The 18,066-nt window shown below is 44.1% G+C and overlaps 1 protein-coding gene across 2 annotated transcripts in view; it reads left to right on the forward strand.

Annotated features, from left to right (window-relative positions):
* Positions 1-18,066, forward strand: part of SFXN5 (sideroflexin 5) — a 111,489-nt gene that overhangs the window by 33,671 nt on the left and 59,752 nt on the right. For both annotated transcript variants that reach the window (XM_005532569.3, XM_088056984.1), the window contains exons 4-6: positions 9,322-9,348; positions 11,167-11,221; positions 14,058-14,083. In XM_005532569.3, the coding sequence (XP_005532626.2) occupies positions 9,322-9,348; positions 11,167-11,221; positions 14,058-14,083 (108 nt within the window). The remainder of the gene's footprint in view (positions 1-9,321; positions 9,349-11,166; positions 11,222-14,057; positions 14,084-18,066) is intronic.

Consider the following 18,066-nt stretch of genomic DNA (forward strand, 5'->3'; position numbering starts at 1 on the left):
TTTCCCCCATTTGTAGGTTCCTAGCACTCCATCCTAAAAATGTGGTGCCTAAAGAAGCAGTGGGGCAGAGTGAGGGATCCCGAGGCGTGGGTTCCTCATCCCTTGTGCCCACTCTGGTCCTGCTGTCGGCAGGGACGGACCAAGAGCCTCAGAGCCAGGCTGGGGCTGCCTGCTCCCGCTGTGATTCCCGAATTTGGGATGGGGCTGGAGCAGCTTTGCCGTGCCCTATGGATGCTAAATCTGAACCAGAGTGCCTGTAGCTATTACAGGCCACAGAGCTCAGTCCTGCCTGAGAGCTAGCCTGAGAAATTCATGGGAGGATTTGAAAACAATCCTCAAAGACAGAAAACAGCCGTGCCAGGTGCTGTTTGTCTGTCCCTTGTTTTCTTGGCAAGAGAAAGTCAGAGGGTGTTGTGCACCACTGACCAATGATGGTGATGTAGTAATTTACTAACCAATAAGAGTTTCCTTTCTGGACTTTCCACCAACCAGTCTATAAAACAAGGCTAAAGCAATAAACTAGGGAATTCTCCTGTTCTGACTCCATGAGAGTCCGTGTCGTCTCTACCCAGCCGTTCCTAATTAGAGCGACAGTGCCCAGACAGGGGAGGTGTGAAGGAGGCTCTGTCTCTTCTCCTGGCTTGTGCTGGCACAGCTGGCTGCTCCAGCAGCTGAGCTTAATAAAACTCCAGCTCCCTTCCTCCTCTCCCAAAATGTTTCCTTTTCCTGCCTTTGCTTCCCGTGTTTTCCCTGTCTGTGCAGTGAGGATGGGGATCAGGAGTGCTGGGGCTGTGGAGCCCCAGCAGGAACCGGGAGGGGAGATAAACCTGGAGGCTGGAAATTAATCCAGGGATCAGAAAACCAGCAATAAACACCCTGAGCTGTGGATCTGAATGAAACCCTCGTAGCTGCCGGGGTTTGGGATTTTTGGTGCTCTCCTCCCTCCTCGCTGTAGGATCTGAGGCTGGAGACACCTGGGGAGCTCACCTGGCCCAGGAGAGCTGCTGCAATCTGCCCGATCATTCCAGAGGGTGTTTGCCTGCACCTCCCGTCAAAACGTGAGCAGGAACGGGGATTGGGGAGCAGGAACAGGGATTTGTGATCAGGAACAGGGATTTGTGATCAGGAACGGGGATTGGGGAGCAGGAACAGGGATTGGGGAGCAGGAACAGGGATTGGGGAGCAGGAACGGGGATTGGGGAGCAGGAACAGGGATTGGGGATCAGGAACAGGGATTGGGGAGCAGGAACAGGGATTGGGGAGCAGGAACAGGGATTGGGGAGCAGGAACAGGGATTGGGGAGCAGGAACAGGGATTGGGGAGCAGGAACGGGGATTGGGGATCAGGAACAGGGATTGGGGAGCAGGAACAGGGATTGGGGAGCAGGAACGGGGATTGGGGAGCAGGAACGGGGATTTGTGATCAGGAACGGGGATTGGGGAGCAGGAACAGGGATTTGTGATCAGGAACAGGGATTTGTGATCAGGAACGGGGATTGGGGAGCAGGAACGGGGATTGGGGATCAGGAACAGGGATTTGTGATCAGGAACGGGGATTTGTGATCAGGAACGGGGATTGGGGAGCAGGAACGGGGATTGGGGAGCAGGAACGGGGATTTGTGATCAGGAACAGGGATTTGTGATCAGGAACAGGGATTTGTGATCAGGAACGGGGATTGGGGAGCAGGAACAGGGATTGGGGAGCAGGAACAGGGATTGGGGAGCAGGAACGGGGATTGGGGATCAGGAACAGGGATTTGTGATCAGGAATGGGGATTTGTGATCAGGAACAGGGATTTGTGATCAGGAACAGGGATTGGGGAGCAGGAACGGGGATTGGGGAGCAGGAACGGGGATTGGGGAGCAGGAACAGGGATTGGGGAGCAGGAACGGGGATTGGGGAGCAGGAACGGGGATTGGGGAGCAGGAACGGGGATTGGGGAGCAGGAACAGGGATTTGTGATCAGGAACAGGGATTTGTGATCAGGAACAGGGATTGGGGAGCAGGAACAGGGATTGGTGACCAGGAACAGCAGGAACACAGGTTTGTGAGCAGGAACAGGGATTTGTGATCAGGAACATGGATTATTGTTACCAGGAACATGGATTGGTGAGCAGGAACAGGGATTATTTGTGAGCAGGAACAGGGATTTGTGATCAGGAACAGGGATTATTGTTATCAGGAACATGGATTGGTGAACAGGAACAGGGATTATTTGTGAGCAGAAACACCGATTTATGAGCAGAAACACAGATTTGTGAGCAGGAACAGGGATTTGTAAACAGGAACATGGATTATTTGTGAACAGAAACATCAATTTATGATCAATAACACAGATTTATAAGCAATAACACAGATTTATGATCCAACAAGAGCCCGACCCAGCTCAGTCACTGACTCTGCCCCCTCAGCTTCACCCTCAGCATCAGGGGGAGTTAAAAAAAAAGAAAATAAAAGGAAATCAGCGTGAAGCAGAGCGATGTGAGGCAGCAGCATCTCTGTGCAGGGATCCCTTGGAGACAGACTCAGTTCTCCATCCAGCCCCTGTGTGTGCCACTTCTCCATCCCCAGCCTCTCCAAATGCCCTGCTGGCACCTCTCTGCTTGCAAACTGTTTCCTTTCTCCCCCATTAGGATGGCTGAAGTGAAAAAAGGCTCCGAGGTTTAATGGGCAGGGATTTCTTGCCGTGTTCTTGTCTCAATCAGGTTAGCAGCGGGGAGAGCCGCTCCCGCTGCCCCAGACACAGCAGAGAACCCTGAATCCATCAGGGACTAAAGAGCCTCCCTTTTGGGGAATAATGGCTTTTCCTGACAGTGTTGATGAAGAGAGAAGAGGTCCATTTGCAGTAAACTGTAATTTCTCCCCGCTCTGGTCTCCCGCAGGATGCAAGAGGAGAGGGATGGATCCTGCTCCTGCTGCTCCCTTTGCTCGGCAGGAAAATCTTCCTTGGCTGGGCCAGGGCTTTTCCACCCTCTGCAGTGTGAACACAGCGAGCTGCTTGGGTTTAGGCATCATCTCAGGGCACAAAAGGCACGGAGGGAGCTCAAAGGAGCCTCCTCCTGCTGCTCCTCCTCAGTCCCAAACCGGCTCCAGTCCCGGATTTAGGGGCTCTGTCCGAAGGTTACAGAGCAGATCGCATTTGTGAGCTTGGTGTGGTTAAAATGAGATGGAACAAACGTGACCTGGAGCTGGATGAGGGAGCCTGGCTGCCCAGAGAGGGCTTGGACACCTCAAAATGTCCCATCCAACCCAAACCTGGAGCGATCTGAGCTGGGTGAAGGAGCCTGGCTGCCCAAGTAGGGCTTGGACACCTCAAAATGTCCCATCCAACCCAAACCTGGAAGAACTTGAGCTGGGTGAAGGAGCCTGGCTGCCCAGACAGGGCTCAGACACCTCAAAATGTCCCATCCAACCCAAACCATTCCAGGATCCCAGCAGTGTCCCAGCCCTCCTCCAGCCCTGGTTTTCAGTGAATGGTTCTCAGCACTGCTGAAACCTTTCCAGGAGAGTGCTGGGAGGATTAATTAGTTAATGTTTATTGAGTGCTGGGAGGCTGCACCGTGTGATTTCAGAGCTGCCTGATTTTATCCGTGGGGACTCAATTCTGCTTCCACCCACACTTGGTTTGGGATCTGGCAGCACCTCCTGGTGCTGGGAACCAGCAGGGCCAGGGCAGTGCCCGTCCCCTGTGCTGGGGAACCTGCAGTGCTGGGACAGCTCTGGAGAGCCCTGGAGGGGCTGGAGCGTGGCCAGGGAAGGGAACGGAGCTGGGATGGGGCTGGAGAATTCCTGAGGGAGCTGGGATGGGGCTGGAGAATTCCTGAGGGAGCTGGGAAGGGGCTGGAGAATTCCTGAGGGAGCTGGGAAGGGGCTGGAGAATTCCTGAGGGAGCTGGGATGGGGCTGGAGAATTCCTGAGGGAGCTGGGAAGGGTCTGGAGAATTCCTGAGGGAGCTGGGAAGGGGCTGGAGAATTCCTGAGGGAGCTGGGAAGGGGCTGGAGAATTCCTGAGGGAGCTGGGAAGGGGCTGGAGAATTCCTGAGGGAGCTGGGAAGGGGCTGGAGAATTCCTGAGGGAGCTGGGAAGGGGCTGGAGAATTCCTGAGGGAGCTGGGAAGGGGCTGGAGAATTCCTGAGGGAGCTGGGAAGGGGCTGGAGAATTCCTGAGGGAGCTGGGAAGGGGCTCAGGCTGGAGCAAAGGAGGCTCAGGGTGGATATTGGGGAAATTCCTTCCTGGAAAGGCTGGTAAAGAGTTGGAAGTGCCCAGGGAGGTTTGGAGTGCCCGTCCCTGGAGGGATTTCACAGCCCTGTGGATGTGACACTTGGGGACAGTGGTCTGTGGTGGCCCTGGCAGGGCTGGGGATGGTTGGGTGTCATTGTCTTCAGTCTTTGCCAACCCAAACAATTCCCTGGATCTCTGATTCCTCTCAGTGACTCAGAGTGACAAAGGAGTTTTCCTTTGGTGTCCGAGAAGAGCCTCAGGTGCCTCCTGTGCAGAAAATCAAGGGCAGAAACCAACAGGGCCCTTTGTGACTTATCCCACTCCTGGGGTCAGTTGAGCTTTGTTTGGTGCTGGAGAACCAAAACCTTTCTCATGCAAAGATTTGGGGATCAGGGCTGTAAAAACCAGCGGGGAGATCTCCCGTGAGGAACAAGAAGAGACATAAGGTGGTGTTACCTGGTTTTCCAGGTTTACCAGGAATGCCAGACAGCAGATTCCATATCTGTGAGCAGCTGGACTTGGCCATTATTTCTTTTCCCCCTTTATTTCAATCATTTAAACAAGTGGGATTATTGGGAAAGCACATCTGGGCTGGAGGCTGTCCCTCCCCAGGGCACAGCAAGGGAGCTCAGTGTGCTCCAGGAGCAGCTTTGCTGCATCCCACCTTCTGCTCCAGCCAATCTTTGGAATTCAGTGTGGGCTGGATGATGGGAGCTGTGCTTTAATAAAGCTCCCAGCCCCCGGAGTGTGAAACCACTGGCAGTTCCTGACGGGGTGCAAACTCCCGGCTGCTACCTCGCTAAAATCCGCATTTCCCAGATTTTCCCCTTCATTCCCAGATTACTGCTGGAGCACCAAGGGAACAGCCTGGACAGATGAAATAAATTAACTAAAAACGTTCATTTTTTCAGTGATTTCCTCTTCAACCCGACCCTTACAAAGGGGATTTTGTTGTGTGATGTGTAAAGTCTCACCCAGGCAGACCCCACCCAAGGGTCTCTGCAGGATTTAAACCTCAGGGTTCCCTCTCCAGCTTGGGCTCATCTCCCCTGTGACTCCTCATTAGTTCTTTGTCCATAATTGTGCTTTGTCATTAGGAGTGATTGATTAATGAGTGATTAATCAATAAGGGCTTCTCTCCAGGGAGCTGTTCCTGGCTGGAGCAGGCGCCCATGGACTCAGGATCAGTTGTCAGAGGGTGGCACCGGGGGCTTTCAGGCTGAAGGAGGATTGCTTTGGATGAGAAATAAGGCAGAAGGTTTTTCTGGTGGGGTGACAAATGAATTCCCAGTGCAGGACTGTGAAATGTTGCCGTGTTTAATAGGAGGAGGCTCATCCATTAAGAACTGGAACCCTCCGTGCTGTTTTTATAGTGACAGGTGTTGGTGAAGAGATTGGGGCTGGATGGATTCTTTAAATAAATTCTTTTTTTTTTTTTTTTTTTAAAAAAAACTATCTCTAAGCTGCAATTCTGCTGCTAAATAAGGACTGCTAATGAATGTCCTGACAAGCAAAGATCACATCTATTCCCAAGATTTATTCCGGTCTCCATCTCCTCACCACGGCTTTGGTTCTCTTCAGATTCTGGTGGTCTTTGAGACCCTGCTTGAAACATCCCAGTGATATTTAAGGTGATGTTCAGTCCCTGAGTTCATAAAATCCCAGAATCCTGGAATGGTTTGGGTGGGAAGGGAACTCAAAGCCCACCCAGAACCCCCCCAGCCATGGCAGGGTCAGCTCCCGCTGTCCCAGATCAAATCCCAGTGTCCAACCTGGCCTTGGGCATTCCCAGGGATCCAGGGATCAGCCCCAGCAAATCTGGGAATTGCAGCCCAGGCAGGAATTCCTTGCCAAGATCCCAGCCCAATCTCCCCTTTCCCAGTGGAAGCCATTCCCTGGCTCCTGTCCCTGCAGCCCTTGGCAATTGTCTCTCTCCAGGTTTCCTGTGGCTCCTTCAGGCCCTGCAAGGCCACACTGAGCTCACCCCAAAGCTTCTCCTGGCCAGGTGAACAATCCCAGCTCTCCCAGCCTCTCCTCCCAGAGCTGCTCCATCCCTCTGCTCCTCCTGGAGCCTCCTCTGGGCTCCTCCAGCAGCTCCAGGTCCCTCCTGTGCTGGACCACCGAGCTCAGGGCTTTAAGGCTTTGCTCAAGGTGGTGACAGAAGTGGTGACTCTTCCTGGAAAAAACTGTAGAGAAATCCTGGAGAGGCTGGTTGGAAATCTCTTCCAGGAGTCCTGGAAAGGTGGATCTGAGACCTCTTGTGCACCACTGGAGCTGATTCCTGCCTGTCCATGGAGGGACCCTGTGTGGGTCCTCTGATCTGATCTGGTCTGATCCATGTGGTTCCCTGGTCTGATCCATGATCCATGTGGTTCCCTGATCTGATCCATGTGGTTCCTCTGCTCTGATCCATGTGGTTCCTCTGATCCATGATCCATGTGGTTCCTCTGATCCATGATCCATGTGGTTCCCTGCTCTGATCCATGATCCATGTAGTTCCCTGATCTGATCCATGTGGTTCCCCTCTGATCTGATCCATGTGGTTCCTCTGCTCTGATCCATGATCCAGGTGGTTCCCTGCTCTGATCCATGTGGTTCTCTGCTCTGATCCATGATCCATGTGGTTCCTCTGATCCATGATCCATGTGGTTCCCTGCTCTGATCCATGATCCATGTGGTTCCCTGCTCTGATCCATGATCCATGTGGTTCCCTGATCTGATCCATGTGGTTCCCTGCTCTGATCCATGATCCAGGTGGTTCCCTGTTCTGATCTGACCCAGGGAAGGTTGCAGTGGCCCCAGAGCCCATTCCTGCCTGCTTGGGATGCAGCTGGAGAGGGGAATGTTGGGATAACGCTGCTCCAGCCCTCTGCTCTTCCCTGCTCCAATCCCACCCCAGGCACCCAAACCGAGGGGCGGCAGAGCAAGGAAAATCCTCCGTCCCAGGAGAGCCTCCTGGTGAGGCTGATCCAGCAATCCTGCACTGAAATCTAAACCCAGCACGAAGCTGGAGTCGTTCCCTGTGCTCCAGAGAAGATTCCCCGGTTTCCCGGCGGGGTGGAGGAGGTGGAAGCTCGGCTGTTCCTCCAGGATGGCCGGGGAGGGTGGAATGAAATCCCAGCAAAACCCAAAGGAGAGGCTGGCAGGACTCGTCAGGGAGCTGGAGCTGCTGGAAAACGCTGCAGACAGAACAGGAATTAGAGGGGAAAGAAGTGAAAATGAGCTGGCAGAATCCTGAGGTGACTCATCAGGTGCATCTTGTGAAGTCTCTTTGGGAGAAGTAATGAAACCGCGTGTTCTAACAATATTTGCACTGCAGCAGGGAAAGGCATAAATATTGGGATCAATTAATGAAATTAGAGAATTTGACCAAAAAAGCCCTCGTGCTGGCTCAGAAACCATCCCTCTTCCTTTTTGCTGGTGTCAGTGCCTGCAGTTGGAGAGGAAAATCCGGCGGTTCTGTTTCCCAGCCCGGCTGAAGGCGACGGGGGCAGCCCCGGGGTCACTGGGACGTGCTGGGAAGGCACCTGGAGCCCGAGGAATTCCACCTGCACCCCTTGGAAGTTCTCCAGCTGCTGGAGATCTGCTGACTGCCTGGACGTGGAGCCTCCTTCCCTTTGGGTTTTGGGATTCAGACCCAGCTGGTCTTCACCACCCACAAGGATTGTCCTTTGTGTCCCCCAGCCTCTGTGTTCCTCTGGAAAAGGGGCAAGAATGATTTTCCTTGGGAAGGGAATTTTCCCTCGGGAGAAAGCCGCTGTGTACGTGACATTTCCATCCTCAGATCCTCATCACAAGCAGTGGAGTTGATCTCAGAGCTTCACTGTGAGGTGAACTGGGAGTGAGATTTGGGCGTGTTTGGATCAACGGGCCAATTAATGCCATTTATAGCAGGCTAATTACCTCATTCCAACAGCATTTTAATGGATTTCTATTTGGGAATGGCAATAAAGCCGGGGTGAGGGACGAGTGGTGAGCTCAGCAGGGTGAACACCTGATCTGCAGGGTGTGGATGGCTTTTGGTGGGGAACCGTGAGCCAAAAAGAGCCATCAGCAGCCTGGGATTCAGCAGCAGCAGCAGGAGCAGAACTCCCCAGGTTCTCCTGCCCTGGGATTGGCTCCGGCACAGCTCTCCTTGGAATAATTCCCCAGGCTCCTGGCGGCCTCCACTCGAGAGGATGTTGACAAATTGGAGAGCAGTGAAGGAGCCACGAGGGTGGGGAGGGATTGGCAAAGGAGCCTTGCCAGGGAAGCAGCCTGGCTGACGGAGAAACTGGGGCTTTTTCAGATTGAAACCGAGGTTCAAGGGTGGATTTGCAGCTCCAAGCACCTGAGGGAGGAACAAACCCAGGCAGAGGTGCTGGGGCTGGGGCTGAACACGGGTTTGGAACAGCAAAACCCAACTTCTGCTGGGACGTTCAGAGTCCTGCCCTCCACCCTGCCCTGGGACGGGGCACAGCTTTGGGGTCTGAGGCTGGAACTGGGTTCAGGTGTGCAGGGAACCCCTTTGAGCAGGAAGGGGCAGCTCTGGGTGCTCCTTGTCCCCACCTGCCCCTCTCCCAGGATGTTTCCTCCTCGCTGCCCACCCATCCCCACCCTCTGAGCCGCATTTGGGGGTTTGGAGAGCAACAGTGAGAGATTTCAAGGAGATTTTTGCTTCTCTTCGAGCATCTCCCGGTGTGTTTCAGCCTGCAGAGTGCTGGCTGTTGGTTGTGGTTGCTGGAAGAGCTTTGTGTTCCCTGCAGGAACCCACCTTGCCCCCAGCGAGGCTGCATTGCCACGGGAAGCTCATCCAGGGAGTGCTAAATTTACCTTGAGATCTCCCTGCAGCACAGAATTCGGGATTTTAAAGCTCTGAATTCTGGCTGTTCTTCTTCTTTCTGCCATTTAATACCAGTTTAATATTGTCTCTTGCTGCCCACGCAGCTGTGAAGGAGCTCAGGTGTGTAAAGGAGCTTTAAATCCATCCTGGTGGCTGCAGAAAATGAGGTTTTTGTCCCAATCCCTCCTGTTTGTTTACAACAGCAGCTAAAAGATGAATATTTGGGATAAAACTACACTGGTATTTTTTTACATTTAACATTCTCTTTTGTTTTTCCAGCTGTGGGGAGCTCAAAAAATCAAACAGGTAATACACTTCTTAAATATTTCCAAATTTCCTTATTATTTTCAAGTATCTCTGCTTTTTCCTGTCCTCCCTCATTCCCTTTGCCAGTTGCTGTTTTGCCTTCCCATGGAAATGTAAATTCAGAGAACACTCTGCCACCAAAAAGCCTGATTTTCTTTTTTTTTTTTTCTTTTCTTTTTTTTTTTATATATATATATATTTATATATTTTGATGTCTTCATTTTCTCCTTCCTGTCTAGTCAAGAGCTTTCTTGTCTCCAGTTTTTTGCAAATAGTTTGACAGTTCCTTGGGAAGATTTGTGCCTGTGCTGTACCTTCCTCCCCACGGCCCCAGATCCCTTGGGAATTGATTTTTTTTCCTTCCCAGTTAATTCCAGTGCAGCCTCCTGGGCTTGGCAGAAGATTTGGGGGGAGATGTGGTTAAAAATGGGCCATCAGCAAAGCGGATTTGGGATTTTTAGGGAGGTTGGGATCTCCAGAGGCGCCAGGGCTGAGGAGCTGTGGGTGCACATCAAGGCTGGAGTCTCTGGAAAATCCAGGGAAAAGCAGGTGTGGGGATTTCGGGTCCCTTGTGGTGCCATCCTGGGAGGGCTGGGCCTGCCTGGGGTTATCCCAGCTCCTGCTGTGGGAGAAACTCCTGGAAGGGGATCCACTCCTGGAATGGGATCCACTCCTGGAATGGGATCCACCCCTGGAATGGGATCCACTCCTGGAATGGGATCCACTCCTGGAATGGGATCCATCCCTGGAATGGGATCCATCCCTGGAATGGGATCCACCCCTGCAGGTGGGAGGAGTTCCTGGAATGGGATCCACTCCTGGAATGGGATCCACTCCTGGAATGGGATCCACCCCTGGAATGGGATCCACTCCTGGAATGGGATCCACCCCTGGAATGGGATCCACTCCTGGAATGGGATCCATCCCTGGAATGGGATCCACCCCTGCAGGTGGGAGGAGTTCCTGGGATGGGATCCACCCCTGGAATGGGATCCACCCCTGGAATGGGATCCACTCCTGGAATGGGATCCACCCCTGCAGGTGGGAATCCTGGAATGGGATCCACTCCTGGAATGGGATCCACTCCTGGAATGGGATCCACCCCTGCAGGTGGGAGGAGTTCCTGGGATGGGATCCATCCCTGGAATGGGATCCACTCCTGGAATGGGATCCACCCCTGGATGGGGATCCAGCCCTGCAGGTGGGAATCCTGGAATGGGATCCACCCCTGGAATGGGATCCACCCCTGCAGGTGGAAATCCTGGAATGGGATCCACCCCTGGAATGGGATCCACCCCTGTAGGTGGGAGAGGCTCCTGAACCCAACCCCTCGGTGTTGTTTGGCCCCGAGGCCTCAGGGTTTCCCCCGTGACCCCTTTGATTCCCAGCAGGATAAAGGGAATTTTCTTCTCCAGTCCAGAGCCCTGCCCATCCCTCTGCCCCAGCCAGGCTTTTCCCAGATTTCCTGCCCAGGACATTCCAGCCTCAGAGGAGCTGCTGAAAACAGGCAGGGACAGAAACAGCTTTCCCTTTCCCTCCTAAATCTGCCTTTCCTGGGGTTCAGGTGCAGTTTTTGGGGAGCCAGGAGCAGGAAGGAGCTGGGAGGGTCCCTGCTCTCCTCCTGGCTGCTGAGCTGCTGCTGGATCACAAAATCAGTGCTGGGGAGGGGTTTTGTGGGGGCTGCTGAGCCCAAACCCCCTTTGCTGGGAGCTGGGAAAGGAGGAGGGTCCTGGGGGGGAATTCTGGGGGCTCAGAGGAGCTTTGGGGCTGGGGGGTGGCTTTGCTGTGCCCTCACTGTGGCTCTGGTGACACTTGCAGGCCATCATCCACCCCGACACAAACGAGACCATCTTCATGCCTTTCCGAATGTCAGGTACGGCACATCCCCTCCTTTCACCTGGAGTTTGTATAAAATCCTGGGGAGGGGTCTCCTCCTTCTCAACTGAACCTTGTCAACATTTAGACAAAGATCAGGAAGGAATTCCAGCACCAAAATCCATCTGTAGGTGAGGAAAATGAAGATCCTGTGAGATTTAGTGCTTAATAGTTTCCTTTTCCCCCTTTTCTTTTTCCCCCTTTTCTTTATTCCCCTTTCTTTTTTTCCCCTTTCCTTTCCCCCCCATTTTCCCCATTTTCTTTTTCCCCCCTTTTCGTTATTCCCCTTTCTTTTCCCCTTTCCTTTTCCCCCTTTCCTTTCCTTTCCCCCTTTTCTTTTCCCCCTTTTCTTTTCCCCCTTTTCCCCTTTTCCCCCTTTTCTTTTCCCCTTTTCTTTATTCCCCTTTCTTTTTTCCCCCTTTCCTTTTCCCCCTTTCCTTTTCCCCCTTTCCTTTTCCCCCTATTCTTTTCCCCCTTTTCTTTTCCCCCTTTTCTTTTCCCCCTTTTCCCCTTTTCTTTATTCCCCTTTCTTTTCCCCCTTTCCTTTTCCCCCTTTCCTTTTCCCCCTTTCCTTTTCCCCCTTTTCTTTTCCCCCTTTTCTTTTCCCCCTTTTCTTTTCCCCCTTTTCCCCTTTTCTTTATTCCCCTTTCCTTTCCCCCTTTCCTTTCCCCCTTTCCTTTCCCCCTTTCCTTTCCCCCTTTCCTTTCCCCCTTTCCTTTCCCCCTTTCCTTTTCCCCCTTTTCTTTTCCCCTTTCCTTTCCCCCCCTTTCCTTTTCCCCCTTTCCCCCTTTTCTTTTCCCCCTTTCTTTTCCCCCTTTCCTTTTCCCCCATTTTCCCCATATTCTTTTTCCCCCCTTTTTGTTATTCCCCTTTCTTTCCCCCTTTCCTTTTCCCCTTTCCTTTCCCCCTTTCCTTTCCCCCTTTCCTTTCCCCCTTTCCTTTTCCCCTTTCCTTTTCCCCTTTCCTTTTCCCCTTTCCTTTTCCCCTTTCCTTTTCCCCTTTCCTTTTCCCCTTTCCTTTTCCCCCCCTTTCCTTTTCCCCTTTCGTTTTCCCCTTTCCTTTCCCCCCCTTTCCTTTTCCCCCTTTCCTTTTCCCCCTTTCCTTTCCCCTTTTTCTCTCCCCTTTCCTCATGGAAAGACACTTCCTATTTTACCTGAGCCCCATCCAGAGCCTTTTCTGGCGTTTTTGAGGGATCTGTCAAGTTTGGGAGCATTTTCATTTTGCAGTAAATGACAAAACTCGCTGCCCACAGCTTGATCCATCCTCAGTGCCTGAAGAGGAGGGGGCTGGGGAGGGTTTATTCCCAAAAAAGAACGGGATGATCCCTGTTTTTCCACCTGTTATGGTATTGAACAGCCCTGGCACTGGGATTCCAGGAAGGAGCAGCTTCTCTGTGCCTTAATGAGCTTTAATGATTAATGAGTTTAATGATTAAAAGTTGCCTCCTCCCCTCTCTGGGGTGTCCCACTGTCCCCAGGTCCCCAGCAGCTCTCCTGGGAGCACCAGCACAGCATTTCCCAGCAGATCTGAAATATTAAACTATTAAAATATTAATTTAAAATATTAAATTAATTAATCCTTGGGTTTGGGTGCAACATTTTCAGCTGCCTGGGCCCCAGGGAACATCAGCAGGGCTCAGTTCTTTGGGGACACAGGAGCCTCTGCTCTGCTGCCTTGTCCTGTATTTATCTTCCCAATTTTCCTTCCTCTCGGGTCTTTTTGGTTGAATTTTGGATCCAGGAAGGGAATTCAGCAATATTGGGGAATGCTCTGAGAGCCTGCAGTGGAAATCAGAGATGAATTATAATTAGCACAGGGATTGGCAGCAGGGGGGGAACACGAGGAGTTTGATTTCCGTGGTGCTCAATAAAATTGGAGGAAAAGACTTTGGGGAGCTTTAAAAGGAAATGCAGGGTGGGGAAAGCAGGAGGAGGCTGCAGGATGGAGCATCAGGTGGAGATGCAGGATGTGCCAGGCTGGGCTTTCTCCTGCACAGGGACATTCATTCACAATTCACAATTTACAATTCACAATTCACAATTTACAATTTACAATTCACAATTTACAATTTACAATTCACAATTCACAATTTACAATTCACAATTCACAATTTACAATTTACAATTCACAATTCACAATTCACAATTTACAATTCACAATTCACAATTTACAATTTACAATTTACAATTCACAATTCACAATTTACAATTCACAATTCACAATTCACAATTTACAATTTACAATTCACAATTTACAATTCACAATTTACAATTTACAATTTACAATTTACAATTTACAATTCACAATTCACAATTCACAATTCACAATTTACAATTCACAATTCACAATTCACAATTCACAATTCACAATTCACAATTCACAATTCACAATTCACAATTTACAATTCACAATTCACAATTCACAATTTACAATTCACAATTCACAATTCACAATTCACAATTCACAATTCACAATTCACAATTCACAATTCACAATTCACAATTCACAATTTACAATTTACAATTCACAATTTACAATTTACAATTTACAATTTACAATTTACAATTTCAATTAAAATTACAATTACAATTACAATTAAAATTAAAATTACAATTAAAATTACAATTACAATTAAAATTACAATTACAATTACAATTACAATTACAATTACAATTACAATTACAATTAAAATTAAAATTAAAATTAAAATTAAAATTAAAATTACAATTAAAATTACAATTAAAATTCCAATTACAATTCCAATTCCAATTCCAATTCCAATTAAAATTCCAATTAATGCCATTACAATTGATGAATTTCTCTTTCTCCCCCAGGTTACATTCCCTTTGGAACCCCCATCGTGAGTACCGGGCTGGGGACACCCAGAAATGCATTTCTGAGCAGTTCCCACCTCTGCACCTCGGGACATTCCCAGGGATTCCCTTCCCCATTTCCCCAAAAATCCCCAGGGCTCCGTCATGGAAACCACACCCAATAAATTCATTATTAGGGCTTTTTATCTATTCATCCATTGAGGTTATTGAGCTATTGTCTAATTAGATAATAGACTAGATAATATAATAATATTAATAATTATACATTCATCCATTGAGGTTATTGAGCTATTGTCTAATTAGATAATACAGTAGATAATATAATAATATTAATAATTATACATTCATCCATTGAGGTTATTGAGCTATTGTCTAATTATATAATACAGTAGATAATATAATAATATTAATAATTATACATTCATCCATTGAGGTTATTGAGCTATTGTCTAATTAGATAATACAGTAGATAATATAATAATATTAATAATTATACATTCATCCATTGAGGTTCTTCATCTATTATCTAATTATATAATAATATTAATAATTACCTATTCATCCATTGAGGTTATTGAGCTATTGTCTAATTATATAATACAGTAGATAATATAATAATATTAATAATTATACATTCATCCATTGAGGTTATTGAGCTATTGTCTAATTATATAATAGAGTATATAATATAATAATATATAATTAATTATCTATTAATCCACTGAGATTCTTCATCTATTATCTAATTATATATTAATATTAATAATTACCTATTCATCCATTGAGGTTCTTCATCTATTATCTAATTATATAATAATATTAATAATTATCTATTAATCCACTGAGATTCTTCATCTATTATCTAATTATATATTAATATTAATAATTACCTATTCATCCATTGAGGTTCTTCATCTATTATCTAATTATATAATAGAGTAGATAATATAATAATATATAATTAATTATACATTCATCCACTGAGGTTCTTCATCTATTATCTAATTATATAATAATATTAATAATTACCTATTCATCCATTGAGGTTCTTCATCTATTATCTAATTATATAATAGAGTAGATAATATAATAATATTAATAATTATCTATTAATCCATTGAGGCTCTTGATCTATTATCTAATTATATAATAATATTAATAATTACCTATTCATCCATTGAGGTTCTTCATCTATTATCTAATTATATAATAGAGTAGATAATATAATAATATATAATTAATTATCTATTAATCCACTGAGGTTCTTCATCTATTATCTAATTATATATTAATATTAATAATTACCTATTCATCCATTGAGGTTCTTCATCTATTATCTAATTATATAATAGAGTAGATAATATAATAATATATAATTAATTATACATTCATCCACTGAGGTTCTTGATCTATTATCTAATTATATATTAATATTAATAATTACCTATTCATCCATTGAGGTTCTTCATCTATTATCTAATTATATAATAGAGTAGATAATATAATAATATATAATTAATTATACATTCATCCACTGAGGTTCTTGATCTATTATCTAATTATATAATAATATTAATAATTACCTATTCATCCATTGAGGTTCTTCATCTATTATCTAATTATATAATAGAGTAGATAATATAATAATATTAATAATTACCTATTAATCCATTGAGGTTCTTCATCTATTATCTAATTATATAATAGAATAGATAATATACTAATATATACTTAATTACCTATTCATCCATTGAGGTTCTTGATCTATTGTCTAATTATATATTATAGAGTAATTATATAAATTATATAAATTTATATAATTTATATATGTAAATTATATATTATATATAAATATATATTATATATAAATTATAGAGTATTTATATAAATAGAGTAGATAATATGCTAATATATAATTAATTACCTATTCATATATTGAGATTCTTTATCTATTATTTAATTATATGAGTAGATAATATTCTAATATATAATTAATAACTACTTATTCATACATTGAGGTTCTTGATCTATTATCTAATTATATAATAGAATAGATAATATAACAATATATATAATTAATAATTATCTATTCATATGTTGAGATTATTGATCTATTATCTAATTATATAATAGTATAGATAATATACTAATATATAATTAATAATTATCTATTCATACATTGAGGTTATTGATCTTTTGGGTTATTAATGAATTCACCCAACCTCAATTTGAGGGTATTTATCTATTCTTGAGGTTATTTATCTGTTAATGTATTGGTGTTATTAATCTATTCTACATTTTATCTATATCTATATTCTATATATTCTATTTATTCTATATTCTATATATATTATGCATTCTATATATTCTATATATTCTATATTCTATATATTCTATCTGTTCTGTATTCAATATATTCTATATTCTATATATTCTATATATTCTATTTATTCTATATTCTATATATACTATCCATTCTATATATACTATATATTCTATATTCTATATATTCTATCTGTTCTGTGTTCTATATATTCTATATTCTAAATATTCTCTCTAGTCTATATTCTATATATTCTATATTCTATATATTCTATATATTCTATATATTCTATCTAGTCTATATTCTATATATTCTATCTGTTCTGTATTCTATATATTCTATATTACCTATATTCTATATTCTATATATTCTATATATTCTATCTATTCTATATTCTATCTATTCTATATTCTATATATTCTGCATATTCTATCTATTCTATATATTCTATCTGTTCTGTATTCTATCTATTCTATATTCTATATATTCTATATTCTATATTCTATCTAGTCTATATATATTCTATATTCTATATATTCTATATATTCTATATATTCTATATATTCTATATATTCTATCTAGTCTACATTCTATATATTCTATCTAGTCTATATTCTATCTATTCTATATTCTATCTAGTCTATATTCTATATATTCTATCTATTCTATATTCTATATATTCTATATTCTATATATTCTATATATTCTATATTATATATATTCTATATTCTATATATTCTATCTGTTCTGTATTCTATATATTCTATATAATCTATATATTCTATATATTCTATATATTCTATCTAGTCTATCTAGTCTATATAGTCTATATTCTATCTAGTCTATATTCTATATATTCTATATTCTATATTACAGATATATATTCTATATTATAGCTACATATTCTATAGAATATTTATCTATATTCCATGAGAATATTGATGAATTAACCCAGCCTCTGCTTGAGGGTATTTATCTATTATTAAAGGGTTTTTATCCAATTAATATATTGAGATAATTAATCGACTGTTTATGAGGTTATTTATGAATTAACACAACCTCTGAGGTTATTTGTTTATCTATTATTGAGGTTATTTCTCTATCAATATATCTATATATCCATATATCTCTATCTATTAGCTATCAAGTAATTATTAATTAACCTTACTCCCATGTGAGGTGATTTATCTGCTACTGAGGTTATTTATTTATTCCTATAGAGAGGTTATTTTATATTAAATATCAGGTTATTATTAATTAACCCAACCCCTGTTTGAGGTTATTTATCTTCTATTGAGGTTATTTTATATTAAATATCAGGTTATTATTAATTAACCCAGCCCCTATTTGAGGTTAATTATCTACTATTGAGTTTATTTATCTATTTCTATAGAGAGGTTATTTTATATTAAATATCAGTTTATTGATGAATTAACCCAGCCCTTGTTTATTTATCTTCTATTGAGGCTATTTTATATTAAATATCAGGTTATTATTAATTAACCCAACCTCTGTTTGAGGCTATTTATCTACTATTGAGGTTATTTTATATTATCTATCAGGTTATTATTAATTAACCCAACCTCTGTTTGAGGTTATTTATCTGCTATTGAGGTTATTTATTTATTCCTATAGACAGGTTATATATATTAAATATCAGTTTATTGATGAATTAACCCAACCCTT

Source organism: Pseudopodoces humilis, chromosome 6 (genome assembly GCF_049639895.1).
Source record: "Pseudopodoces humilis isolate 2021_Gansu_Grassland_sample_001 chromosome 6, ASM4963989v1, whole genome shotgun sequence".
Taxonomy (NCBI): domain Eukaryota; kingdom Metazoa; phylum Chordata; class Aves; order Passeriformes; family Paridae; genus Pseudopodoces; species Pseudopodoces humilis.